The sequence below is a fragment of the Pogoniulus pusillus genome, chromosome 10 (assembly GCF_015220805.1).
Source record: "Pogoniulus pusillus isolate bPogPus1 chromosome 10, bPogPus1.pri, whole genome shotgun sequence".
NCBI classification, from domain to species: domain Eukaryota; kingdom Metazoa; phylum Chordata; class Aves; order Piciformes; family Lybiidae; genus Pogoniulus; species Pogoniulus pusillus.
Window position 1 is genome coordinate 12,233,658 of NC_087273.1, and position 27,680 is coordinate 12,261,337.

At 42.2% G+C, this 27,680-nt stretch overlaps 1 protein-coding gene across 14 annotated transcripts in view; it reads left to right on the forward strand.

Annotated features, from left to right (window-relative positions):
- The window catches only part of AFG2A (AFG2 AAA ATPase homolog A), a 225,264-nt gene that overhangs the window by 24,212 nt on the left and 173,372 nt on the right, over nucleotides 1-27,680 (forward strand). For 8 of the 14 annotated variants that reach the window (XR_010303720.1, XM_064149945.1, XM_064149944.1 and 5 more), the window contains 4 exons: nucleotides 1,884-2,038; nucleotides 7,512-7,721; nucleotides 19,891-19,944; nucleotides 20,448-20,527. Coding sequence is in view for 12 of the 14 variants with exons in the window: in XM_064149945.1 (XP_064006015.1) it covers nucleotides 1,884-2,038; nucleotides 7,512-7,721; nucleotides 19,891-19,944; nucleotides 20,448-20,527 (499 nt within the window). In the remaining 2 variants the exon portion in view is untranslated. The remainder of the gene's footprint in view (nucleotides 1-1,883; nucleotides 2,039-7,511; nucleotides 7,722-19,890; nucleotides 19,945-20,447; nucleotides 20,528-27,680) is intronic. The other 6 variants (XR_010303721.1, XM_064149951.1, XM_064149953.1 and 3 more) reach the window with 1 other exon arrangement.

Here is a 27,680-nt window from a genome sequence, read left to right on the forward strand (position 1 = left end):
CAATCTATGCATGTGTGTGATGTGTTTGTACTTGTATAGAGCCATTCAGGTTTGAAAAGACCCTTGAGATTATCAGGCCCAACCATTAGCCCTCCTCTACCAAACTGTATTGCTAAGCATTACACCTAAATGACCTTTAAACACATCCAGGGATGGTGACTCAACTACCTCCCTGGGCAGCTTGTCAAATGCTTGACTGGTCTCAGTGAAAGTGTTTTCTTTCTAGTGTTTAGCCTAAACCTGCCCTGGTGCAGCTTGAAGCCCTTCCCTGTTAACTATCACTAATTACCTGTGAGAAGAGACCAGCACCTACCTCTCTATGTTGTCCTTCCAGGTAGTTGTAGAAGTGTCCCCTCAGCTTCCTCTTCCTCAAACTAAACAGTCTCAGTTCCCTTAGCCATTCCTTATCAGACTCATTTTCTCGACCTTTCACCAGCTTAGTTGCTCTTCTTTGCACCCACTCTGGCACCTCAAGGTCTGTCTTGTTTTGAGGTGCCCAAGACTGCACACAGTACTTGAGTTGTGGCCTCACCAAGGCTGAGTACAGGGGCACGATGCCTGCTCCTGGAAGTCACACTGTTGCTGATAAAAACCAGAATTCTGACAGTGGGGTTTTTGCCCCCTATGTAAGACTGTAATCCTGTAATAACATATTTTACAGTTTCACAGAAACAATAGATCTCTAAATTAGACCTTGAAAGTCATAATTATATAGTGGGAAACTGACACTGCCTCCAGGCATCATGTGAGCCATCTCACTGGGGGATACTTGAGAGCTGCTGGTGGTACTGCTCAGTCCTGCCTGAGGAATATTGATATATTGATGTGTGAATGGGTTGGGCTTGTGTGGTTTTTGAAAGATTGAGTTATAGCAGGAAGCTAGGAATTAGTAGTGAAATTTATAGGTATTGTGAGTGATTTGTCCAAAGAAAGGCAAAGGTGAAAGCTCTGCCTCTGTTTGGAAGGTGTGATTGCTGAAGGGAATCAGAATCACAGAATGTTGGGAGTTGGAAGGTACCTGCAGAGATGATCAAGTCCAATCCTCTGCCAAAGCACGATCACCTAGAGCAGGCTGCACAGGAACACATCCAGGCAGGGTCTGAGAGTCTCCAGAGAAGAAGACTCCACAGCCAGTCTGGGCATCTTCTTCCAGTGCTGTGTCACTCTCACTGTAAAGAAGTTTTTCCTCACGTTGAGGTGGAACCTCCTGTGTTCCAGTTTGTACTCATAGTTTCTTGTCCTATAACTGGGCACCATCTAAAAGAGCCTGGCAGCTTCATCTCGACACCCACACCTCAGATCCTTATAGAAGTTGATAAGATCCCCTCTCAGCCTTTTCTTCTCCAGACTTAACAGCCCGAGTGCTATTGAGTGCTGCAGGGAATGTTTGCTGTGTATAAAGGTTCCAATGAAAAGAAATCTCATCAGTTTGTTTTTAGGAACTGCTTAGAAGATGCAGTCTCAGTAGAAGAGGAATGGACATGATCTTTCAGATAGCTCATGTGAACTAATTTAACATTTGCCTTGAATATTTATTATGCCTCTTCCTCTGTGGTTTAAAAATGTGTTTGGATCGTTGTCTGGACATTAGGAAGTTCTTCCCCTGTTAGCTTCCTCTCCAGGAACACAGCAGCAAAACTGTTTCATTCTGTCTTTTGGACCAGATTTAGTTTATATGCTGTCTCTGGCCATTTAATCCCTTTTTCCTCCCTCTCTCATCAGAAGTGTCTTGCATGTTCTTTGACCTATTAAAGGCCCTGTGCTGAGACCTTATTTTGAACATCATTTCCTTTCGGGTACTGCCATGTGTTTGTGTTATGCACTTGGTGTTTGTGAGAAGCAGGAGGAGGCCTACATGTTTTATGTATTTTTGTTTTTAATAGGTTTGTATGCATTGCGGAGAGCACTGGGGAAAAAACCTAACCTAGCAGACAACGAGGTGGCTGGGTCAGTGATGATTGCTTTCAATGACTTCCTGCAGGGGATGAATGATGTCAGGCCCAGTGCCATGAGGGAGGTGGCAGTTGATGTGCCAAAAGTAAGTTATTTTTTTGCTAGCAATGTTACTAGAGCCGCTTTAAGAGTTGCAGTTAGGTGCTGAAATGCCTTACCAGAGGAAGTTTTTGAAGTGGAAGCCTCAAGTTACCAGTAAATATTATGCATCATCTTTTTCCTTGCATATTTGTTTAATTGCAATTTTAAAGACCCACATACAGAAGCTTGTGTTCTTAATTCGTTAGGAAAAGCTGGTAGGGCAGGTTGGTCTCTTGTTTTATATCCTGCATGGGTAAATGGAATAAAGATTCTCAGGATCTGTTCTAAGCAGACGAAAGCCATGAGAGCTGGAGCCATATAGTAGCCACAGACTTAAGCAGAAGCCAACTATTAGCATTTATAAGCAAAGGTATTGAAACAAAGCTGTGAAGAGACTCATTGCTGTGATTTTGCATAAAGCAGTTGAGTCATTGTGTGTGCTGCTGTGACCTGAGTGTGTTCAGTGGCATTACATGGCTTTAACTGAGGCAGAATTAAATGCTGTAGGTAGGTTGTCAATGCCAAGCAATTATGCCTCGGGGGTTGTACTATTTTTTTGGTGATGCCAGGTTCATCTTTACCCCACTCATCGCCCCCTCAGTTATGTATTACAGGAGTTCAGTAGCAGACACAATGTAAATTGGGCTGGGGACCCGTTTTGGTTTAATAAGACTCTGATCTGGCTTAAGAAGATTTCATCAAAATGAAAATGCTGCATTTAATCTTACAAAGCCTTGACTCTGTGAGCAGTTGTCCTGGTGTTTCTCAGCAGCTGCCCTAGAAGCTCTAGAAGAAAACATTTATGTCTCATTACACGAAGATGAGTCATCTGGGAATTAGATTGCACAACTGTAGACCCTTATCCCCAAACTATAGGAATGGGAAATAAAATCTGCAAGCCGGATGCTGCACACAGCCAGCTCGGATGTCACACTTGGCTTGTTAGGAGTCCATGCTGTTCAGTGTACTGCGGGGTGGAAATGCCTGGGCTGGCCCCCGGCAGCTTTTCCTGGACGTGCTGTGGTGCCATCAATATCCGCACTGCTGCGGAGAGCCAGTTATTAATTCTCTGTTTGCTTATTGTGCTACTGGTTCATGGGCTCATGTCGCTGGGCTGTGCCCTTTAGATGTACCAACTCGTTTGGAGTTGGATGCAGCGCTACTAAGCTGCAAAAGAAAGGCAGAGAGAAGCAAAGTCGTGAGGTACTGCAGGAAATCTGTCCTGGGTCCAGGTCAACCTACTAACGTAGGCTTCTACTGTCCACTAAACTATCCGAAACACAAACTTCTGGTTTTGTTTTTTCCTGGATAATGAGTCTTTGTGCAATCTTTTTGTATTGATTAATCTTCCTGCCTGTGTGGATAGGCTTTTCTTCCCCTGCTATCCTTGCCCCAGAAGCTATCCAGCTAACTGTGTGGGTACATTTATTAAAAACCTAGGGTTTATACTCCTCAGTGTTTTGAAGTCTGATCATGACACTGTCATCTAAAAATCCTCGCTAAAGATAACTTCAAATATTAAGTAAATGATCAGCTATGAGTTCTTTTTTTCTCCAAAGGGAAGACAGAAATCTGAGTTACATTAATAATATCCTCTTTTTTTGCTTGTTATTGCCAGTGTATTACTTTCCACACAAGGGTGGCTGCCGCTTTCGGCTATGCAATTACTTTCAAATAAACCCACTGATGTGCATGCTAAATTAAACTGAGACTTCTCTGGTTTTTAACTTTTTTTTTTTCCAGATTATTATTTCGTTGCTTTGCTATAACCATGTGTCAATTGAATGAGAAGAGTTTAAAAAGAAACTTCTAAATAAAGACATAGGTAAATGGAGGTTGGCCTCTTCTCCCGGGCAATTAGGAACAGAACAAGGGGACACAGTCTCAAGTTGTGCCAGGGAAGGTCTAGGCTGGATGTTAGGAGGAAGTTGTTGCCAGAGAGAGTGATTGGCATTGGAATGGACTGCCCGGGGAAGTGGTGGAGTCACTGTCCCTGGAAGTGATCAAGCAAAGACTGGATGAGGCACTCAGTGCCGTGGCCTAGTTGATTGGACAGGGCTGGGTGCTAGGTTGGACTGGATGATCTTGGAGGTCTCTTCCAACCTGGTTGATTCTACAAATGAATGTTGTTGAAGGTCTCCTTCCATTTTAGCCATGACACCTTCGTGCCATTTATGAGCTTCTTTTGTTTTGGTTTTTTTTTGAAGCTGCTATCACCCCTTGACACTGAATGAAGCTAATTGTTTTATCATGAAATGTAAATTGTTTTGTGAAAATGGAGCTGCTTCTCTAAAATTTGCAGAGCTTTGGGTAGGCTGTAAAAAAAAAACCACCAACAAACAAACAAAAAATACCCAAACAGTTCTCAAACCAGGCTTGAATTTTTCAATCTTAGAATTGAGTACTGATGCTTGACTGTTTAGAAGGCTGCTAGGCTAAGTTACTGTCTTGCAGTGTATTGTATTAAAAATGTGGACAAATCTCTTGTTATGCATATACTTGGAGTAGTAACTAAAGGAGGTACATTAGAAGTGACCCGAGTGGCCTGGAGCAAGCCACTTCTTGGTGTCTGAAGATATATGGTAACCTTCATGGAATGCTTTGCAGTTTGCTTCTGAAGAGTGCTGTGTGACAAGCTAGCTATTAGAGGGTTTAACACCATCTTGGAGATCCCTTGTTTTTAAAACTTCAAAAAAAAATATTCTATTCAAAGCATTCAGAATTTCTGGTGGTGAAAACAGCAAAAATGAAGTGAGTCTGGGGCAGTAGACAGAAACTAAAGGAGATGGAGGTGCCACTATGTGCCTTTTTTCCTTTTTTTTGTTTATTTTGGTGTTCCTCCTTCCTTCATTCTCCTGTCCTTTCACTTGTGTCCAGATTGCCATGCATGTTAGCTGTGACCAAGGCAAATGTAAAATACTTGCTGCCTGCTGCCACGTAGCATCTTGTTGTCCATTTTTACAGAACCTTTCTTGAGTTTTGCTATGTGTTACCACGTCCTTAGAAGGCTGTTTTTCTTGCAGCAGGGATTTAGGAGGGAGGCGATGCACATTATAAATCAGGAAATTAATACTTTGGGTCTTTGGAGACTTGCACTGTAGTTGCTCTTCCTCCCTCTCCTGTGGGCCTTTCTGAAATTTTTGTGGACTGCTATGGTTCTTGCTTGTCTGTTTCATTCCCTTTACTGTAATTTAACACTCAGATTGTGTCTTTGCAGCCAAAAGGTTCTGCATGAGACATCCTTTCCGTGTCTGCTTTATTTCTTTATTGCTGCTGCTTAACAACCTCTGGGGAGTTGCTGCTCTGCATCCTATTCTCAGCTCTGTTGACCTGGGGAGAGCTAAAGATTAGGGCAGTAATGAAATCTTGGTGTCTTAGAGACTGTAGAGCACTGTCTCTATGTGTAAATTCAGCCCCAAGGCTTGTCTTCAAAATCGTTTCCACAGTGAGAGAGCATCACACTTCATTGCCTGTGTTACAAGACCCTTCCTCTTGGTTAGTGTGTAGGTACAAGAGGTATAGCTTGGAGTTTGTGCTAATTGCAGCGAGGAAGTCACTGAGTATTTGTGTGCAAAACCAACCCACCTAGTTCTTCCAAGCTGATATGAATCCTTTTTTTTTTTACTTAAACTTAGCTCTATCCTATTGAAATGGAGGAGGAAAAAAAAACTTAGGACTTGACTGGAGTGTGAAGGTAGTGTTTTAATAGGTATTTTTCTTGTAATAGCATTGCTGCTTGAATCTCACACTTTATTATGGTAGAAGTTCTAAGTAAGTGAATTTTTGACTGGTTAGCTATTTTACTTTTTAACTCTTAAGCTCCCATTTAGTGGCCCTGTATGTATGTCCTGGCCCAGTTGTTCCCTTTACTTCCTCTTCCTGATTTTAGATGTGAAATGAAAAATAATTTGGATTATGCCTCAGAAGACTTGTCCTTTTGCTCTAAGAGTCTTTTTAGGTGGTGGTGATTAACTCTGCATATTTCATGCTTTCCTGGGCTTACAAAGTAATTATTTGAGAACCAGAAGTTGTTGGTTACAGAGAAAAAGAGTGAGGTACTTTATGTTTTTTTTTTTTTCCCCCTTGAGTTCCTGTCACACATTCCTGGTGTGAGAGAGATGATGTTCTGCAGGCAGCAGATTGATAGCTCCTCACCTTCTGGTTAGTCTTTAAACTCAGAATATTCCAGAGGGGTTAGCCCTTGCATCTTGATCTTTGCTGTTTGCTCTCTACTGTCTTTGTAATTTTCTTCAATATCACAGTCTGACAGTCAAGAAGTTGTATTTGGTTTGCAGTTTGGTAGGACTTAGGCAAAAGTGCTTGCACCATTTATAAATGCTCTTTTTCTTCCACTGCAATCTTAGACTGAATTGCCTCTTTCAGGATCTTTTTACTTTTAGTTTCCACTCTGTGTACTGACATCAGGATTATAGCAACAGGGACAAGCCAGGAGTGACACCAGTCTGTAAGTCAAGATACATTGCCCGTCAGTAATACTCTGGTTGCTGTTCAGGTGTAGCTGAGTTCCCAGAGCTACAGGGTGATTTATGTCTAGCACATTTTTGGAAGAGTGTTTTAAGGCAGGATATCACTTGATTTAGGTGCATCTTGACATGTTTAATATTTGAAGTGGACAGGAATGGATGGTGATGGGACAAAACAGACCGGGGGATGTGGGGAAAAGTCTCAGGCTTGTTGACAGCAAAGTGGGGAGAGGTATAGCAGGTTTCAGATCTGTCTGCAGTTCTGGGTAGGATGTATTAGTTCTGTTCCAGTGTACACCTGATGAGCCTGTCTTGTGGCATCAGCAGAGCAAATTTAGCTGCTGTTGGGTCTGAGTGTTGCTTTGTTCTGTGTGATTCTTCTTTTCTGTAGATACTTCTCTGTTAGGAGAATTGTTTGTTCTTGAGCTTACAGTAAAATCTCCAGTGCCTGAGTCCTATAAGGGGGTGATGGTGCTGGGAAGTGGAGAAACTCCCTGAACTTCTGACACTCAGACCTGTTCAGCTTAGCAGCATAGCACAGCTGGGATCAAGGCCTTACTCTGCAGCTATGCATAAAACCAGCTCCAGGTTGTACAGCCCTTGCCTTCAAGAAGGACATCTAAGTAATTTCCAAACTCATCATCAGCATCACATTAAAACATAAGAAAACTGAGTTGTGACTTGGCTGGTCATCCCACTGAGTGTTGCTGCTGTCATTTTATTGTTGTTCCATGTTTTGTTGTTGATGTTTGAGGTAGATACAAAGTATTTTACCCACATCTTCCGACGTAAAGCAAATCTAATCCGCTTGTGCTTTGTGTTACTTCACTAATAATTGATTCATGTTTACAAAACAGCTTTTTGGGAAAATGACCTGTTAGAAACAGGTTCATTAAATTACCAGCATAAATTCTACAAAGTATTTTGGTGTAGTTTTCATGTTTTGTAGTTCTGTTCCATTATGTAAATTCAGCAAAATGGTCTGCTTTGCAGGTCTCTTGGGCGGACATAGGAGGACTAGAAGATGTCAAGCTGAAATTGAAGCAGGCAGTTGAGTGGCCTCTCAAACATCCTGACTCCTTCATCCAAATGGGGATCCAGCCTCCAAAAGGTGTGCTGCTCTATGGACCTCCTGGCTGCTCGAAAACAATGATAGCCAAAGCCTTGGCTCATGAAAGTGGTCTCAACTTCTTGGCAGTCAAGGTAGTTCATGTAGCCTTACATTTTCTTAATTCCTGTATAAGAATTGATGGTTCACCATTTTCCTGTGCTAGAGTCCATTGGCTGTTACTGCTTCTGATTGTGTTATATGAGAGAGTCATTGGACACTGGAATGGGCTGCCCGGGGAGGTGGTGGAGTCGCCGTCCCTGGGGCTGTTCAAGGCAAGATTGGACGTGGCACTTGGTGCCATGGTCTAGCCTTGAGCTCTGTGGTAAAGGGTTGGACTTGATGATCTGTGAGGTCTCTTCCAACCCTGATGATACTGTGATATGCTACAGCAAACATCTTGTAAATAGCAAGTAAGGTTTGTGTTTTCTTAAGAAAAAGACTAGTGCTTTCTTGAAGGCTTTAAAAAATACTTTATTACAGCATAGAAATGATATATTGGGTAAACTGTAGTGACACCTTAGTTATTGACACCTTAGTTATTGACGTTCCTTAAAATCTGTTTTAAAAAAAGAAACTGTTTTAAAGCAGTATAAATGATAGTGGATAGCTCTTCTTACTGTAATAAATACTTACAGGGAAATATTATAATCTCATCTCTTACATTCTTTTTCACTCCTCAGGATGATCACTTTCTTACTGTTCATGTTTCATTGCAAACTTTTCTTGCCCTATTTGCCTTTTTTCGGGGGAAATATTAGAAAGGTTGCCAAATCAGTTGTATCTAGGTGCTCTTGTATAAGTGGGATGTTTTCTCAGTGTTAAGAAACACTTTAAGTATAGAAAAATGTTGGATTTCGTTGCCTGTGAATCGATGTAATTGATTACTGTGGGTTGTATGGAAAATGCATGAGTGGAAGTTATTTAGTAACAACACTGAGCTTCAATGGATAGGGAGGAAAAGAAGAGTGATTCCACATGGGGTAGTTGTGCAGCTGTGTCAGAAAGCTAATGAAGTGCAAGAAAAAACATTTGTTGAAGTATTTTCAAAGTATCTCCTCTCAGCAGTGAGATCACGTACTCTTGTCAGTTGACCATTTCTTTACTTACAAAGCCTTCTGTGTTGTTGCTTTCTACACTGCTTCCTCCTCCGCCTCTCCTCTCAGACACACGGTAACTGTAGCTCTGGATCCTGTCCTCTCTGGGAGCAGACGCTGTGGCACTGACCCTGCAGCCAGCAGCCCTTCACTGCCTGTGCTTCCAGGTATTGCAGACAGGCCTCTGGGTCATGGTCACATCAACAAGAGTAGCCTTGGAAACATCAGCCCTTAAGAAACACTACCTTTACTGCCTCTTCCTTAAAGACAAAGTCGTTCTTTGTACTCCAGAGTAACTGGTAAATAAAGTAACCTTTCCCTCTTTCACTGCTTAAAAGAAAGCATTCCTCTTTGTCTTGCCCAAAGCACTGACTGATGCTTGAGACATGGGGCAAAATGGTAGCAGTCAAGAAAAAACCTCCGTTAAAAATGCTCTCAATTGCTGTCCTGCAGTCACTATTCATAGCTGCACCAGGCATTTAATTACCCAAAAGACAAAGACGGCTCATGCTGAGCAGGAGGTATCCAAAGGTGCAGTAAGACAGCATTTCTTCCTGGTGAAGTTGTGATGAGGCAAACCCCCTACCCTTGACAAGCCATAGCCAAAGTGGCTGGCTTGGGGAAGCAGCTTTTTATTCCTTGTGAGTTTAATTCACTTGGCTTGGAATCGGTTGAATATTCAATGTACAGATGTTTCAGAAAGTACATCTCTGGAGCCTGGCCAGCCTTGGATATGTTGATTCCAGGAAGGGAACGTAGCCCACTTTCTCTAACTTCACATTTGCTTCCTGGACAGAAAAAGCAACATCCATCATGTACTAAATGTGTTAAACATCATTTGTCTGTAGCACTTCTTAAAGCACAACAGGCATGAATTAATGTCCAGTGCATGTGTTCCTGCAGTCTGTCCAAAGGAGGTGAATTTGTGGGCTTGTTGGGGCTTAAGGTTGTTTTTTTGAGTGAGGGGATTTTTCTTTTCTTGCTTTTAGTCCTGCTAATTTTCCTATTCTCTATGTTATGTCTCAAATATCTGTCTCTGGAACTGATATCAGGCTTTTTGAAAGGGAATTGTATTTCTTGATAATTTACTTTTCAGGCTTGTGTTTTCCTTCCATTCCCTCCTGCCCCAAATAGCAATTTTGATGAGGAGTGTCTGCTGTGCAGTCTATGGGATATGTGTACTTGTTTAGGATAGCTTGGGTGTCTCAGGCTCTTGGGTCCTTCTTGAGAACTGACTGCAGACAGAAGGCATAGCTCACGCTGTGGGAGCCTGCTGGATTCTCTCTTTTCCTTGGTGTCTGAAACCTGAGAGGCAATCAAGCACTGGGTCCAGTGATTTTTTGGAAGAGGGATTGACTATGGCTGCGTGCTCTGTTTAAGACATGTGGACACAGCAAGCCCAGCTCTCTCAGAATGCTGAATGTTCTCCACCTGTCTAAGATGGTGGTCCTGCTTGGGTGCAACAGGTATCCCTTCTACCCCAGCCTGGCTCTGGGAAGGCTTTGCACTGTTTTCCACATGTGCCCATGCAATGGCTGTGCAGTCTGGACAGCTGACTCTGTTAAATGAGATACTTCAGCTGCCTTTTGTGTAAGCTGTTGAAGGGGGACATGTCCATGTGACTTGGCCATAGCTGGTGGTCGTGGTGCTGTGCAGGGCACGGTCAAAACAACACAGCCTCCAGCCTGTGTCTGACTGGCCTCTAACAAGGCTTGAAGATGGGCAAAGTCTAGGTGTAATTTCTGGGCAGCGGAGCTGAAGAAAATAGCATGATAACAGATGTTTGACGTTGCTTCCTGTTCTCTCCTCCAGCCTATTGTGAAGTTTGAATGGTTAGTGTCACAATGAATGTGGCCCTTTTGTAAACAGCCTCTTTGATATTTGGCCAGAACTTTTTATAGCTGTTTTTTCACCAAGATTGGTGACCTTTTGCTTTTCCAGAGAAAAAAGGTTGGTTTGTTTTACAGAGCAATCTTGCATATAATTCCTGAGGGGAACAGTTTATTTTTATGCCTTCGTTTGACTTTCTTTGTCTCTAATACAATATATCTGCTAAATTTACTGGGGAGGCAGCTGTCAACTACTTTGCAGGGGATGGCTCTTCCTGCTCCCTCCCACTACCCCTTTTTCTAAAAGCTTTTGCAGCACAGAGGCTTTTCAGGGTTTTAGTGGTCATCTGGGTTATTCCCCCCCTGCCACACCTCTGTGACAAAAAGAGAACTGAGTTGTTCTCAGCTTCATGGAGAGCTTTCAGTGTTTTGTGGTTGTGGATCCAAGCAAGTGCAAGACTATGTGAAGGAATCAGGGCAGTTTTTCATTCTTTGGGGTTGAACATCAGCTTTGACTTATCCACAGTTTCTTGTCTAGTTCAATTCATATTTCAGTCAGCCTTCTGTGCACCTTTGTACATGTTTGTTCTTTTTTTGTGCTCACCCCAAAGATGGTAATTTTCTCCTGAAGTGTATTTTATGCAGGTTTTTTTTTAGTGAAAGGAAAAAAAGTATGCAGATACTGAGCCTGTCAACATTAATAGGGTGGGGGATGTAATTTTCAGCTTCTGCCAGGCTGCTGACACCTGTCTGTAACATACAACTGGCTCAGTGACATTTTTACTGTAGATGTCATCTAGCTTTCTGAGATTGAACACAAAGAAAATGAAACCCTTTGTCACTGTGATATTTCTGTGGATTTTTTTTCCTGCTCTTTTGACTGTTTGTGGTGGGTATCTCTCTGGACCATTTTGGCAGTTCCTTCACTTAGGGTCAGCTTTGGTTGGCTGCTTTTTTGAGCAATGTGTTGATTAGATGACTAAGATTTTGTGCTGATATTACAAGAATTCTTCTAGAGAGAATGTCCATATCTTTTTGTATGGCATAGATAATTATAGCTGCATTTGGCTTGCATCTTAGCTTATTATGACTGCCCTCTTGCATGATTATTTTTATTTTTTTTCATTTTAGTTAATGCTGATTATTGTTTTTTAAATGTAATTTTTAGTAAATGCTTTATCCTTGTGTTGTGCTGAGAATCTAATGTTACTTTTACTCATGGCTATTCTGTTGCTCTTCTGGGAAGCAACTTGCAGAGAACCTTTGTGGGTTTTTCTTTTTTCTCTTTCATTGTGCCACGTAGGTAATTCACTTTAGCACCAAATAAGAAAACCACTGATGGTGACCTGTTTCAGAATGAGCACAGAAGTTTGCTCTTGTATTTTTGGGCTGGGAGGCACCATCATGGTCCTTACCCAGGTCATCTCCATCACAGAGTTCCATTGCTTTCCTTAGTTGACAATCCCATGAAGGTCACAAAGATTAACAAATCTTTTTGCTCCTTGAGTCGCCTGGAGGCCCAGAATGCTGCATACAGAGGGGCTGTGTGTTGCTGATGATATCCTGCATTGCATTACCTGCACTGCTTGCTCAGCCTGCTAAAACCAGAGGGAGCCTTTCTGCTAATTTCAGAAGGTTTTTGCTCGGGATTCTATCAACAGGGGACTTCGAGTTCTGTGTTCTTTTCAAGAGGCAGATTACCTGAGCCTACACAATAAACAGCAAGAAAAATGATGTCATTTCTAGGTGCTTGTAATGGTTTTGGAAGCATCATTTTTCCTCTTGCTGCTTAGTGCTTTTTAATACTTGTGTGTTTAAAAGCAAGACTAAGGCAAAACCTCAATCAGGGACAGATGTCAGCTTAAATTTTCAGAAAATTTAGATCTCCAAAATAAACCTCTTGGAATTCACTCAAGTGAAACAGACTAATTGTTGTAAACCCAAAACAACCCAAACTCATCCTTGACAGTGAACTTTAAGGATGTTAGCACCGAGCAAAACAAAGGTACAGATGATGTGTACCATTCTGCTCTATGTTACTATCTGCTTTAGAGCTCCAACTACTATGTGTGGGGAGACAAAAAAGGTTAGAAAATATTCTTGATATTTTATTTGCTGTTAAGAGCTTGGGCTGAAAGAATCTTTAATTTTACTCTTTCTCCCAACAATCAGTAATTACAAGTTGTAGGTGCAGTGTTGTGAGAGCTCTGGTTTCACCTTGCCTTGATTTAACTTCCTGTATCACCCTGCCGATGCTTTTGTACCACTCCCCGAGCCTGACATGTGCTTAAGCTTAGTTTGCCATCTGGGTCAGTGATGTCAAAATATTTTCCAACTGAAGTTTCCTCTGCTTTTCCCTTCAGCTCTTGGCTGTGGCAGCTCAAACAGATTAATGAGGCTTGGAAAGGCTGACTGCTTTGCTTTGAGAAGAACTGTCACTGAATTTTGAGGAGATGGCTTAGCCTTTTGAGGGGGATTTTAGCAGGCAGAAGCATGAAATGAGAGAGGTTGATGCCTGTGACTAGTTAAGCAAAGCATTTAAGATGAAAAATGAAGCAGCATTGTGGTTTTATGAGAAACTCTGGCAAATATGTGATAAAATTTCCAAAGTGATCCATAGTAACACATTTAACTTGTTAGCTAATTAGCAGATAGCAAAGTGAGCTGCACTGGAAAACAAATTGCTGAACTTTTTTTTTTTTTACAAGGGATAATAATTTGAGATATTTTCATGAGGTCTTTGAGTCCTGAAGCCATCTGCTGAAAATAAAATAAGGCATTTGTCCATTCTTACTATAAGCTGCCTAAAAGTGAGCAGACAGGCAGAAAATGATTTAAAGATAGTCCCCTGTCTCTCTTTCCTTCTCTGTTCTCAATTACTTTGCAAGATTATTTTTTATTAGCACCTGATTTCTCTCTGCATCTTCAAGTTACCAAGAGTTTGTCAGGCATCAGGTGAAAGTAGCAATTGTGGAATGGGCTGTTGCTGGAGGGCTGTCTCATCAGCAGCCAAACATTTTCTGTCATCTTGCGGTATGATTTTTGATCCCACGTGGATGCTGCCCTGGTGGTGCCAAGCCTGGTGCTAGATCGAGTAGGGGATAGCAGCTCATTAGCCTGTAGCTGAAAGTGGTAGTGAATAGGGAGAGGAGCTGAAGATCTGTGAGCAACAGGAATGACTTGCTGAGGGATTTCTTCATGGATGAGGCAGGTGAGCAGGATAGGTTACTTTTTAGATCTGCTTCAATTCAGTCACAGTCGAATTTCACCTCTGTCTTGATATTGCTGTGCCTGGTGCAGCACTTGGTAAGCATGAAGTATCCTGGTAAATTGGAGTGGCAGCTACGCCCGAGTGCTGAAGAGGGCCCTCTCTGAAGGCACTGGTGCATGCAATGGGTTTAACTCCCTGTTTCCAGTCACTTCACTCTACACTGCACAGTACAAGCAAATGCTGGTTCTGTGTTGTGGAAAGAAGCCTCCAAAGGTTGCCGTTGAAGTTTGTTAGTCATGGCAAGCATGTGAATTGTGAGGCAAGCCAATAAAGAGAAGTGGATGTTGTAGTGTACAGTTTGATTACACGGCATTTAGCAGCCTCACGGCAAGGACTGAGGATGATAATTTTTTGCCAGCCTGCTCCCTTAGAGACTTTGGAAATCAAAAGCACCTGTTGAAATTGGAGTTCTTAAAACAGCAGAGAGATACCAACAATCTTCGAAGGTCATCTAGGAATGCAGGGCAGAGGGAGAGGAAGCGATAAAAGAGGTGCGTGGTGCTCAGCCTAGAGTTCACTTGTTCTGCAAAGCTGGGAGCCATGAGGGTGAAATGTTTAAGCAGCACTGGGAAGGAAGCAGTAGCTTTGTACTTAACAAGCACATATAATGCATTTTCTGAGCAAATGTTTTTCTATGTAGCATAACCAATTACCAACCAAAGCAGGCACGTAGAGCCCTTGCGTTGGAAACAGCTCCGCTGCTCAAGTCAAGGAAGTCTCAGTGTTTATCTTGTTAACTCTCTTTCCTGCAGCCAGCCTGACTCATGTGTTGCTTTGGCCTGACTGTGGTAGGGATGAGATAGTATTTTTCTTTTGAAATTACAGTAGCAGAAGATTAAGTGACTAATTTCTGAGTCTCTTCCAAATGAGTTAATGTTATAGTACTTCAGCTGATTTTAAAGTCGCTGTGCACCTGGCCAGAAGCAATAAGTTTTATTTCTTTGTGTCGCTTCATATGGAAGGTGATTTCTTGCAGAACAGAGCTGTGCATCATTGAACTGGGCCATTTGTTACTGGCATCTCTTGATCAGTAGATCAACAGCTATAAACAGCTTTTAAAGGAAAGGCATTGAAACCAGTGCTTTGTTGGTGATGTGGGCAGTGAGATTGAGAGCACCCTCAATGAAGCTATGGCTGCTAACAAGCTGTGTGGTGTGGCTGCTGTGCTGGAGAGGGGGGCTACCATCCAGAAGAGTCTCAGCTAGCTTGAGAAGTGTGCCCTTACAAACCTCACAAAGTTTGACAAAGCCAAGTGCAAGGTCCTGCACATGGGTCAGAGCGATCCCAAACACAAATACAGGCTGGGCAATGAGTGGATTGAGAACAACCCTGTAGAGAAAGACTTGGAATCATAGAATGGAGGCATGGAGTCATCATAGTTCTGAAAAGACATTCTGTGTTGAGTCCAACCATTAACCCAGCACTGCTAAGTTCTCTACTAAACCATGCCACTAAGCACTGCACCTGTTTTTGCCTATCTCTGGGCAGCCTCTTCCAGTGCTTGACAGACATTTCAGTGAAGAATTTTTTCCTAATATTCAATCTAAACCTCTGCTGATGAAGGAGGTTTAGATTGAATATTAGGAATGGCTTTGAACTGAAGGAGACGAGATTAGATGAGACGTTAGGAAGAAGCTCTTCATGGTGAGGGTGATGAGATTCTGGAAGAGGTTGCTCAGAAAGCTTGTGGATGCCCTGTCCCAGGAAGTTTTCAAGGCCAGGCTGGCTGGGACTTTGAGCAACTTGATCTGATGGAAAGTGTCCCTGCCCATGGCAGAGAGTTGCATCTAGGTGATCTTTAAGATCCTTTCCAGCACAAATCATTCTGTGAATCACTCTGCCTACCTCTGGGCCAGAAATGGTGCTTCAACAAATGTTAGCTGGATGACTATGTTGGACTCCTGTAATTTTATTTTTGAAGCATTAGAAAAGTATTGAAAACCAGAAAAAAGCATCTCCTGGTATTTCTTGAGCATCCTTCAAGTATAAAGCAACCTTCCTAAAAAGAGGAGGTGAGCATTGTGAACATTTGAAACGTGTCACCTGTCAGTGGGTTTACTTTGTGGTGGCCTGTGGAGTGCTTGTCACACAGCTCTATCTTTGGGAAGAGCTGCCATCAGTCTCAGCTGAAGGACAGCCCTTTTGCAGACAGGGTAAGGCAGAAGTTCAGCTCAGGTAGGACCAGAATGAACTAAGCCAGTTCAGCTTCTACATTCAGCGTCTTTGAACATTGTTATTTGTTGGGTTGTGGTTTTAAGTGTTTGCATGAGATGAAATGTGCACCAATTCTTCCTCTTCTGTGCTGTGTCTTAATTTGGAGTCTCATCCTTTGTTGACACATATAATGAGAGCTAAGAGGTATTTGCAGTAAAAACCATGGCTCTCGATTGCAGTTTTGGTGTCGCTCCTGAGTGGTGAACTAGGAGACCTTCAAACCAATCTTCATGAAAATTCTCCATGATGAGGTGGAGGTCATTAGTACACAGTGGTCCTTCACTTGGAGTTGCTGCTTCATGAAGAGAAAAACGAACATGACAAAGCTCACAACAAAACCCTATGTTCAAAATAATTATGTTTGGAAACATTTTAAACAGTATTTATGGCTTTGATGTTGGCCTTGATCATGTTTTAATGCTTAATTAAAAATAAAACTGTAAGCATCTGAAGTTATACTGTACCTTAAAGCTCAAAGAGAGTAGTTTTGGTTTTAAGTATTTTCTTTCTGCCCAGACAAAAGAAAATGTCAGGCTGTTTGATGTTGTGTCACACTAAAGAAGTGTGCACTTAGCACTGATGTCTATGATGTTGGTTTCCACGAGAATACTGATGTGAATGAAGGTTACTTATGAGAATGAGGGCATGAAAGAGAAGGTCCACAGGCTCCAAAAAGAAGTTAGTGGGGAAAAAAAAATCTATAGCTGTGGGTATAATCTGCAGAGGTTTCTCAGTGCATCAGCTCAATTTAACAGCAAGCTAGACAGAAAGAGCAGACTGTGCTCTTGTTCCTTAAGGATTTGTTAGGCCTGTGCTATCAGATTCCTCATCTGTGCTGAACATGATGAATGGCAAAGGCCTGGAGCAGCTGTGTGCTGTCACCTGGAGCTGCAGGCCTCTTCTGCACAAACTGCTGCATGCTCCTCATGTTCAGAGTCCACAGTGAACAGTGGGCAAAGGCTTTCTGTTTCTCTCTTGCCTTCTTGTTTCCTTCTTTCTTTCATGCATTTTTCAATTATGTGGTCAAATAATTCTGATTCTGCTAAAGTATCCAACAGATTCTGAAGCTGTTGAGAACCTGTAGGTGACACTTGAGCTACTGTGGTGGTTGCTGTGAGGGTGGATGCTGAGGAAAGGAAACTGCAGATTGTATCATTTACATTTCCTGTGGGCAATGCATGCAGTGCTCTCCTTCCAGCCATCATTTGATGGCTTTTACCTGTGTGGTACGCTAACTTTGGCTGCTGCAGTATCTCATTTGGTCCTTTGGCTCACAAACAGCTCTTTAATGTTTGGAGTTTTGGTGGTGTTTTTTTTTTCATACATATGGGCAAGTAAATTGCAGTGGTGCCAGTGTCAAGATGAAGTCAGTGCATTGAGCTGTTATTGCAAGAGTGAGAATGAGCATGGAGACAGCAAAAAAAACCCAACCATGTGCTGCATTCTTAGAGTGACAAATCTGTATTCTACCAACCTGTGTACAAAGTCCAGATGCTCTCATTCTAAGAGGGGCTGCAACAGAAGCTCTGTCACTGCCAGTGTGTAACTGTGTGTCTGCCACACATTCTCAGCCTTAGCACACCTGCTATTTCAAACTGCCTTGGTGCTCTGAGCCCAGTGTCACCTGAAGGCACTCACAGTGTAGGAAGATTGTTCAGTTTTCTGACTGGGAAGAAGAATGTCAGTTCTTATGGTGAGATTATGAAGACACCTGTTCCCTGGAAAAATGGATGGCTCTTTTCATCCAGGGCAGAGGATAATCACTGTTAGTTGTGGCTGCAGGTCAATGTTGATGCAAACCAGGCTGTAGTCAATGAGTCATTACCAGTCCCATGAGACTCTTAGTCCCATTAGGAAGCATTATTTAAGGGTACAGCTGAACAGAAAATACGCTGAGAATTCTTTATTGTACTTTTTAGCATTGTGAGTACTAGTTCAAGGCTTGAACACCGACCCTGCGGTCTCCAGTCTGTGCCTAGCGGACAGGGCTGTGAGGATAAACAGGCACCACAGCAGCTGGCACTAATAACTGTGTTTAAAGTCTCTGCTGAGAGGAGAAGGAATGCCAGTGAGCAAAGACACTGAACAGCTCTTCTGCTGGGAATGGAGCACTTTGTGGATGGGTTTCAGGTGTGCTGATGTGGCAGCTGCTTCTTTCTGGACCCAAAAACTCTCAGGTTCAAAGAAGTGCTGTTAAATGTTGGTTTAAGTCACTGCTTTGGTGCTTGGCTGGGCAGGATGTGTGTTGAGACCATAAGTTGGTATTTCATCTCTGGCTGATTTGCAACCCTCTTTTTGAGCCAACAACTTTTAAGAACCCCTAAGTGGCAGGTTTTTGTTTGTTTGTTAATTCAACTTCATATGAAAGTAGTAGGAAAGTGTTAAGGTGACAACACTGTGTACATGCATAGGACATGTATGCACAAGGCTACAACAAGTGGAGACAAACTTGATACAGGTAGAAAGCAAGTCTAAAAATGCACAACTAGGACTTTCAAGTGACAAATTATCACGATTCCTTGTAACAGAGCATCAGTTATGTAGCACTGGCAGTTTCTCAGCCATGACTTCCCCTTAGTAAAACCATGGCTGAGAAAAAAAATGTTTGATCAACCTGATCGCCTCTTATGAGGACATAAGCAGGTGGGTAGATGATGATAGGGCAGTGGATGTGCTTTATCTTGATTTGAGTAAAGCATCTGACACTGTCTCCCACAGCGTCCTTCTGGGTAAACTGAGGCAGAGTGGTCTGGTAGTGAGGTGGATTGGGAACTGGTTGAAGGAAAGAAGCCAGAGACTTGTGGTCAATGGGATGGAGTTTAGTTGGAGGCCTGTGACTAGTGGGGTCCCACAGGGATCAGTACTGGGACCAGTTCTGTTCAATATATTCATCAGTGACCTGGATGAAGGCACACAATGCACTGTCAGCAAGTTTGCTGATGGCTCCAAACTGGATGGAGTGGCTGCCACACCAGAAGGCTGTGTTGGCTGCCATTCAGCCAGGTTTGGACAGGCTGGAGGATTGGACAGGGAGAAATTGAATGAAATTCAGTAAGGGCAAGTGTGGAGTCTTGCATCTGGGAAAGAACAGCCCCAGGGATCAGTATAGGTTGGGGACTGACCTGCTGGAAGGCAGTGAAGGGGAAAAGGATTTGGGGGTCGTAGTTGATGGGAGGTTGACCATGAGCCAGCAATGTGCTCTGGTGGCCAGGAGGGCCAATGCCATTCTGGGGTGTACTAGAAGGGCTGTGGCTGGTAGGTCGAGAGAGGTTCTCCTGCCCTTCTATTCTACTCTGGTGAGGCCACATCTGGAGTACTGTGTTCAGTTCTGGGCCCCCCAGTTCAAGAGAGACATAGAACTGCTTGATGGTGTCCAGAGCAGAGCCATAAAGATGATTAAGGGAATGGAACATCTCTCTTACAAGTAGAGCCTGAGGGAGCTGGTGCTCTGCTGCTTGGAGGAGACAGAGCTGACCTCATGAATGTTTATAAACATGTGCAGGATGAGTGCCAGGAGGATAGATGTCATCGGTGATGCTCGATAACAGGACAAGGGGCAATGGGTGGAAGCTGAGGCATAGGAACTTTCATTTAAACACAAGGAGGATTTTTTTCTCTGTGAGGGTGACAGAACACTGGAACAGGCTGCCCAGGGGACTTGTGGAGTCTGCTTCTCTGGAGATACTTGAAACTTGCCTGGATGTGTTCCTTTGTGATCTGGTACAGGTTATCCTGCTCTGGCAGGGAGGCTGGACTAGATGATCTTTTGAAGTCCCTCCTAGCCTCTGACATTGTATGATTCTATGATTTTGTATGTAAACTTAATGCACTTTACATTTTTATTGTTTTGCAGGGCCCTGAGCTGATGAATAAATACGTTGGTGAGTCCGAACGAGCAGTGAGAGAGGTGAGAAGGGGCCAGCTGTGTATGCTATATGTTAATCTTTCTTGGCATTTAAATTCTTCTCTGCTTATAAAGGTTACACTTCAACTTCCCAACAAAAGCCTTTCAATCGTAGAATCACTCAGGTTGAAAAAGACCCTTGAGATCATCAGGCCCCAGCATTAACCCTACTCTACTAAGTGTACCACTGCACCACTTAAGCTATCTTTAACCACATCCTCCTCATGGTTTTAAGTTTTAAATAAAGGAAAGGGGAAAACCAAAAAACAAAACCAGAAGGGCTATTTTATATTGTTTAAATTCCTCCTGCATCAGCCTAGTGATGCATGTCCAGTTTAGAATCCAGTGATAGCTTTCACTATAATCCTGCATTGCGCAGTATCATGAATAAAAGGGCTCAAGCCTGCTCTGCAGTGCTGTAGCTGTTGAGATGTGCAGGGTGTGACAGCATTCTGTAAAAATTTTCCATCCCTTAAAACTTGAGTGTTTCATTATTGTTTTTCTAGATCTTCAGGAAAGCCAGAGCAGTGTCTCCTTCAATTCTTTTCTTTGATGAAATAGATGCTTTGGCAGTTGAAAGGGGAAAGTAAGTACTCCTGTTACAAAAATCATAGATGTTATCTTCTGATAAATTACACCTATGTTGTGCAATCACAAGTTTATTACCTTTCTAGAAATATTTTATTACATTTACTCATTCCACATGCAGAAGGGTAGCATTTGTGACTTCTACTCAAGTATATTTAACTTGGCATAAACAGGTAAGCTGGTAGAGTTCCTCCTTTCTCATCTCATTAGCAGGAATGATTCTACAGGTTCTCATGCCCTTTGGCTCTTTTCTGTGGTTTTAGCTCACATTTATTTCCAGTAACTAACTCCTTTCTTTTCCCAGGGTTGTTGCAGTGGCCTAATATAGTGTCTTCATCAAGTAAATAATATGATCTTATGTTGTATAGCATGAATTTCCTAGGAGACTGCTCATATGCCTAAATTTGTTCTTATAGTTAAAAATTTCTCCAGACTGAGAAAAACTTTGTGAAAAGAACGCTTACATCTTTCCATGTGTGACATGAAAAAGGGATTATGGTGCAAGCAGCTAATTATGTCTTTTTTTTTCCTTTTTAATATCCTGCTTTGTGATGACTCTGAGAAGTTTTAGCTCTTGTCCAAAAGAGGATGATAGCAAATCTGCATTTCAGATTTGACAGGCTTTTGATGTGGTCTTTATAGGAGTTATTTTTTTGTCACAGAATATTAGAGGTTGGGAGGGACCTCCAACCCCCTGCCAAAGCAGGATCTCTGTTTTGTTTTGTGTGAAAAATTATCAAACATGTGCATGTAGAAAGTATTTGTACAGTTCCAAGGTGAGTCACAGCTTCATCATGCTTCTGGAAAAGAGGCTTCCTTGGCATCAATAAAGATTGCTTTGGATTGCCAGAAGGCCATTTGTGTCTACAGGAAGGGGTGGAAGGTGTGATTCTGGCATCTCCAAGACACAAATAAATTGTTTATCACAGAATTAACCAGGTTGGAAAAGACCTTTGAGATCATAGTCTAACCTGTGTTATAGGAGGTGGCACCATGTGCAGCACAGACTTGCTTGTGAAAGAAATGAACACATTTGCTGTTGAAAATGCAAAATCTGATAGATCAGCACCACTCTCATATGCAATGACTGCAACTGTGAAATGTATAACCTTCTAAAAAAGTGCCCTGTGAAACACCTGCCTTTTTATCACAGTAGAGGAGTTGCAAAAGCATGTGTTGGAATCAGGCCAAGAGAGAGGGGAAAAGTATTCCTCCCCTGCTACAATGCTGTGCAAGTTTAGCTTTCAGAAGCATCACTTCATCCAGATAAAAACCTTGTGGAAAAATAAGCTATACTACATTTTAATTGTCCTGTTCATACTGTGCCCTAGAGGTGTTGAGTTTGTTTGTTTGTTAGCTTTATTCTCTTAAAGAAACTATTTTTACCTTACCTGAAACTGTCTGTGGGGGCTAGTAGGCCTGGCACAGCTTGCTGAAGAATGTGGTATGACCTGCTGCAGTTGTGTTGTTCTTTAGACATCTGGTTTTGGAGCTTTAAAAAGAACAGGGTGGGACACACAAATATTTCATTGTCAAATCTGAACCAGATGGGAGGTAAAATATGTAGCAGAGTTCTCATAAAATTCATCTGAAATTAAATGGTGTAGGAAACCAGACAAGGCACTTACTAGAAATGGCCTTTTTTTTACAGGCTGACTTTGCACAGTAGGAATTTGCAAATGCATTAGAGATGCTAACAATTTGAGGCCTCTGGAGATCCATTTCCTGTGCTGTTAGTAACCATGCTGAAATTTTCGAGGAAACACCTGTTGATATTGTCTCCCTGTTCCCTCTCTTGGCTGAAATAGTTCTTTCTGCTTTGGCAGTGAAAAACATTGTGTGATAGAGCTTTGTAAAAGTTTTCCCTCTCAATTTAAATCCTTGTTAGGTTGCTGTAGCTGTAAGCTCTGTGCAGGGTGTGCTGCATCCCAAATCTCCCAGGAAGGTAAACTCCCCTGATCCTAACAGCACATGTCCAGAGGTACAGAGAAACCTAAATTGTTAAGTTGTGAGAGTAGTTTTATGCTTAGTTCAGATCTAAAATACAAATATGAAATTGCATCAATTGCTTAATGCTTTTGCTTTGCAAAGCACTTGGCTAAGCATTCATTAACCCATTGTTACTTGTTTAGATTTAACTAAAGCTTGTGGATTTAAAGCACAAACATTTTGCTCCCAGCCTCCTCTAGAGATGACTGAACAATCTTATCTCATCAGCTGGCACATTGACATGCGTTAGGAACTTCCCCCCTCCCACTATTGAAACTTACCAGACCAGCTCAGGCGAGTTGGAAGTAAGATGAAACTGTTTACAGAAAAGCAAAATGTGCAAGCATATATACACAAATTATTTGTAATTATTTACAATTAGATACAAATGGGAAATGATGCAGAAATCCAAACTTGCTCCTGGACAAAGAAAAACTGCCCATAGGGGGCTCAAAGCTGCCCCTCTTTCTCCCTCCTCATCTCCCTCCCCAGTCAGAAACCAATGAATAATGTAGAGTTAATAATTTTCTTTTTACAACCAATGATCTAATTCCTCTCATTAAAATATTCCAATTAGCCTCAAACCAGCACACACACACACAAACTAATAGGCTTTGTAATTAATTCTAATACAGCTAGATGAAGAAAAGTAAGGAATTTTCTTCTTTGCACCCTTCAGTGTCCCCTTTGCATCATGTAGTGGCTCCAAACACTGTGTCTGTGTTCAGATATGTCACAGTGTTTTCTTTATTGCACATTCCCAGGCCATAACTCCCTAAGTGTAACACATTGAACCCTCTACCTAACCTGTCTCATGCAACCGTTTTGCCTTACAAAACACTCTTTTGTATGGCTTCAAACAGGAAAAAGCTAGGTTTAGATGAGACATTAAGAAGACATTCTTCACTATAAGGATAGTGAGGCACTGGAGCAGGTTGTCCAGAAAAGCTGTGAAAGCTCCAACTCTAAAAGCATTCAAGGCCAGGTTGAATTCAGCCTTGAGCAACCTGATGCCTTTGCCCATGGTAGGAGGGGCTGGAGCTAGATGATATTTAACATCCCTTCCTTTATTAAATAATACTTTGGAGCCAGCAAAAATTGTGTTAGTTGTTACTGTTCACTGTCAAATGTATTATTTCTGAAAAGAGGATTTCTTATCCTGCCTGCTTAGAGGGTCCATATGTTTTATCTATAGGAAATAAGCTCCTGGGCTTCTCTTCTTGTCTGTCCACACTTCTTGCCCAGTTTTGCATGCAGGCAACAAATTAATGTGTATTAAAGAACTAAAAATGTGAGCTGGATACATGCTACTCTTGAAGAGAAATTACTGAAATGTATCCTCACTTCTAAAGGAAAAAACATTCAGAGTAAGGAGCAGCTGCTGAATGGGAAAGTTGAGGTCTTTGATGATCTGATGGTTCTGAATGGATTGAGTTTCCATTCAGTGGTAGTGAAAACAGATAATTTGATCTGTATAAGTTTCTGCATTTTATTCTGTTATACTGCACTTCTAGCACTCTTGGAAGACCTTTCTCAGTCTAGTTTATGTTGAGATGTTAGAGGAGGTTTGGAGAGAACGGAAGATGGAAAATCGGGCTGGAGTGACTGTAAAGATAAAAGGAGTTCACTGTAAGTGGGTCTAGAGAACAGATGATAAACCTGTAGAAGAGAAGGTGGTAGAAGGCTAGAGGTGTAACAATGAGCTTTATGTAGGAAAAATGCTTGAGATGGACTTGCAGAATTTTTTAGTGGCTTCTGGTAGAAAATTGTCTGTAAAACAAATTTTGTCATACAGAAGCCCTAGCAAGCTACCACTTAGCATCTTTAAATCAGAGGTGATGTTTCACAGAGTAACATGCAGCAAGTAGCAGTCATGCACCAGGAGAGGTGAACTGGTGAGCTGTGTGGCGCATGGAGCTTTTTCCACTGCTCTGTGGTTCTTATTAGCTCTTGCTTCTGCAAGTAGGCCACAGGCTTTTTTCTTTCTCTTTACTTTTAAAGATGATGTTCTGAGTTTCTGTAGGAGAGATTGCACTGAAGTGAGACCTGCAGGAATGGTCCAGATACAGCAGCACGTGAGGAGGAAAGTTTGCCTTGCAGTAATCCCTTGCCTGGCCAAGCTGGAGAGGCTTTACAAATTGCACAGCTGCACAGAGTTATGGGTATTTGTTATCCCTTGGTATCCTGACCATGTAAAACCTAATTCTTTTGGCCATCAGAGGTTGCCAAGAGGGAAATGGCTTGGTAATTAAACTTGAAAGTGATGAATGAACGTGGCTCTGTGTAAATGCAGCACAGACAGTCTGTTTGCAGAACTTCAGAAATCTCTGTGCTTTGGAAATGGGACATTGTTTATATAAGTAAGATTTTTAGAATTTTTGGGCAAGAGATATATTTGTTCCTTTTCTTGTTTTTCAGAAGCAAAGCATTTTCCCCTTTAACTGCAAATCTTTGTAATGTAAGATGGGGAATGTTGTAGACTGATGTGAAAGACAGTGATGAAATCCATTTTCAAAGGGAACAAAGAAAGAAAGACAAGGAACAAAACTGGTATTTAACATTGGACTTGTGGAGGCTGAAACAAGTTGGTAGATGAATAACACTAACCTTGTCGGAGTGAGGACAGAGGTGACAAAGTGAAGGGACTTGGGTACCAATCTCTGGAACTACAATATTATGATCCTTTTCCTGGGAGGGGTTGTCCTATATGCTGGGAGGGAGGATAGATACATTCCTAAGCCACAGTTTAACATGCTTGCAACCTCTCAAAAGTGAACTGTTTTCACTGGAGTTACTCAAATATTTGCAGTCTTTACTTTTGAGGCCCTCAGGCTTCTCAATGAAGCTGGGAAGAGCAGCAGCTTCTCTTCAGTACTGTGCCACCTTTGCTTTTAATAGAGACTGTGATATGTCTTCTGTTCCTGAGCCAAGCTGTTTGTCCTTCTTGGAGTATTTCAGCCCATATTCAGTGTGTACACTTGACCACGTGCTTCACTGTGCGCTTGAACGTGGTGTCATGGTTTTGTATCTATACAAATTCCCTGGTGTAGCAGGCAGCCGGTGTCATGAAGGAGGTCAGAGTTTTGCATGCTAGCAGTGGAACCTATGGACTGGACCCTGCTGGGACGAGGGCATTAGACAGGATAAAGGTTCTCAGCAGAAAACCAGCCTGGAGTGTAAATTATCACTGAGCTGAAGGAGGTATTGCCACCCTAATATTACTCAGGCAAAGAGAAAACCCACAAAGTCACAGACTGGCAGAGGTCAGAAGGGAGCTCTGGAGGTCACTTAGCCCTGCTCTTCTGCTAAGGCAGGTTCACTTAGAGCAGGTTGTGCAGGATCATGTCCAGGTGAGACACCTCTACAATCTCTCTGGGCAGCCTGATGCAGGGCTCCAACATCCTCACAGGAAAGAAGTTTTCCCTTGTGCTCAGATGGAACTTCCAGTTTGTTTGTGTTGCCCCTTGTCCTGTTGCTGGGCACCACTGCAAAGGCCCTTATCTGATCTTCTTGGCAGCTGCTTGTTAGATACTCATAAGCATTGATAAGGTTCCCTCTCAGTCTTTTCTGCAGGCTGAAGTGAAAAAAGACTATGTAGAAGAAATGGCACAGGGAAACTCCATACTTGTGCTGTGAGGGACCTGATTCTAGCAGCAGTCTCCGACAAGGAGCTTTGCCTTTCTAGCTTATGTTGGCACTGACTGTTCCTGAATTGGGGACATCAGCTGGTCTCTTGTGATATCTGAGCTGTGCTTGGGTATGGTAGGGTTGAGGCATACTAAACTTTTGTGATGGCTGTCTGAATTCTTTAAGGTTTTGGAATTTGATATCCAAATAGAAATATTGTGTGTGGGGAAAAAAAGCTGCTTGTCTGGTACCAGCTTTCCATTTTAGACCTAGCGAGGACTGGTGTAAGGGGAAAGGTTTGACACAATTTAATTGTACAGTAAAGCTTGTGATTTGATTTGGAATAGCAACTTTAACCAACAGCATTATCTGTAGCTTGTGTGTGCTATGACAGATGTCTGCAATCTCTTTAATTTTAGAACAAATTGTTGTCTAGTGAGAGTCCTTTATAGCAACGTGTTTTAAAGGGTTCCTCCTTTTAAAATGGAATACAAGGGGAACATAAATGTCATTAAAACTTATGAATTAAACTTCTTGAGAGAAAAGGAAACTTGTTATACTTAAGTATTGTCGTACTGGATTGAAATGCAGTCTTGTTGGTTACTTCTAGGTCTGTAGTACTTCCAACTTAAATTGCACTTGCTTCCCTGGCAGGCATGATTGATTACAGTTTTCAACTTGATTAACTCCCAGGAATGCACAGAAGAGAAATGCTGAGGGAAACAGAAAGAAAGGAAATGAGAAATTTGTAGTGCATCAGGTGTGTGTTTGGGTTGGTGTTGAGGTTTTTTGTGTGTTTTGTTTTAATGCAAGCTCAGTGTTAACAAAGCTTTCATTAAAATATGAAGAACTCTTGATGTTAGCATCTTCCCCATTTCAGCTACACGGTGCCAGGGCCAAATGAAAGCAAGATCTAATGCCCATCTTTCATGGATGTGTGTCTGGAATTAATTGCAGACAGATGGAAATAGAGGATGAATCACCACTTGGGTACTTAAAGGTTTGGAAATGTACTTGGGGAAAGCGTTTTGATTGCAAACCCATCTCAGACTTTTCAGACCTGACTCCTTTCCTCTTTGTCTCTCCTTTTGTTGCATTTTGGTTTTGGGGGCCTATTCACTAACTCCTGGAAACTGCAAGAAGACGATATTTGGGCAAACAGAGGAGGGTGGTTGTATGACTGGAGGACGATTAGTTTTCTGCAGCAGTCTGTGGACCGTTTGTTGACAGCTGAGCACCATGTCCTGTTTTCACAAAGCTCATCTTCTTAGGAAGCTTGCATAGAAGCTGGAGGCCACTCAAGGTGTAGTAGAAGTTCTTGAATTTTTCTGTGCTTTTCTAATGTCTTAAATACCAAATGGCACAAACCGCCCTTGGCGCATCAACAGTTGGCAAAGCACTGTCTTGGCCTGGAGGTGACCGTAAAGTTAATGTTCTACCCAGCTGCTGAATTTCCCAGACTTGCCCAGGTTTCCTCTGGAGATTTCATTTCTGTGCTGTTTGAATTTTGCTCTTGAGGAAGCAGGGAAGATGTG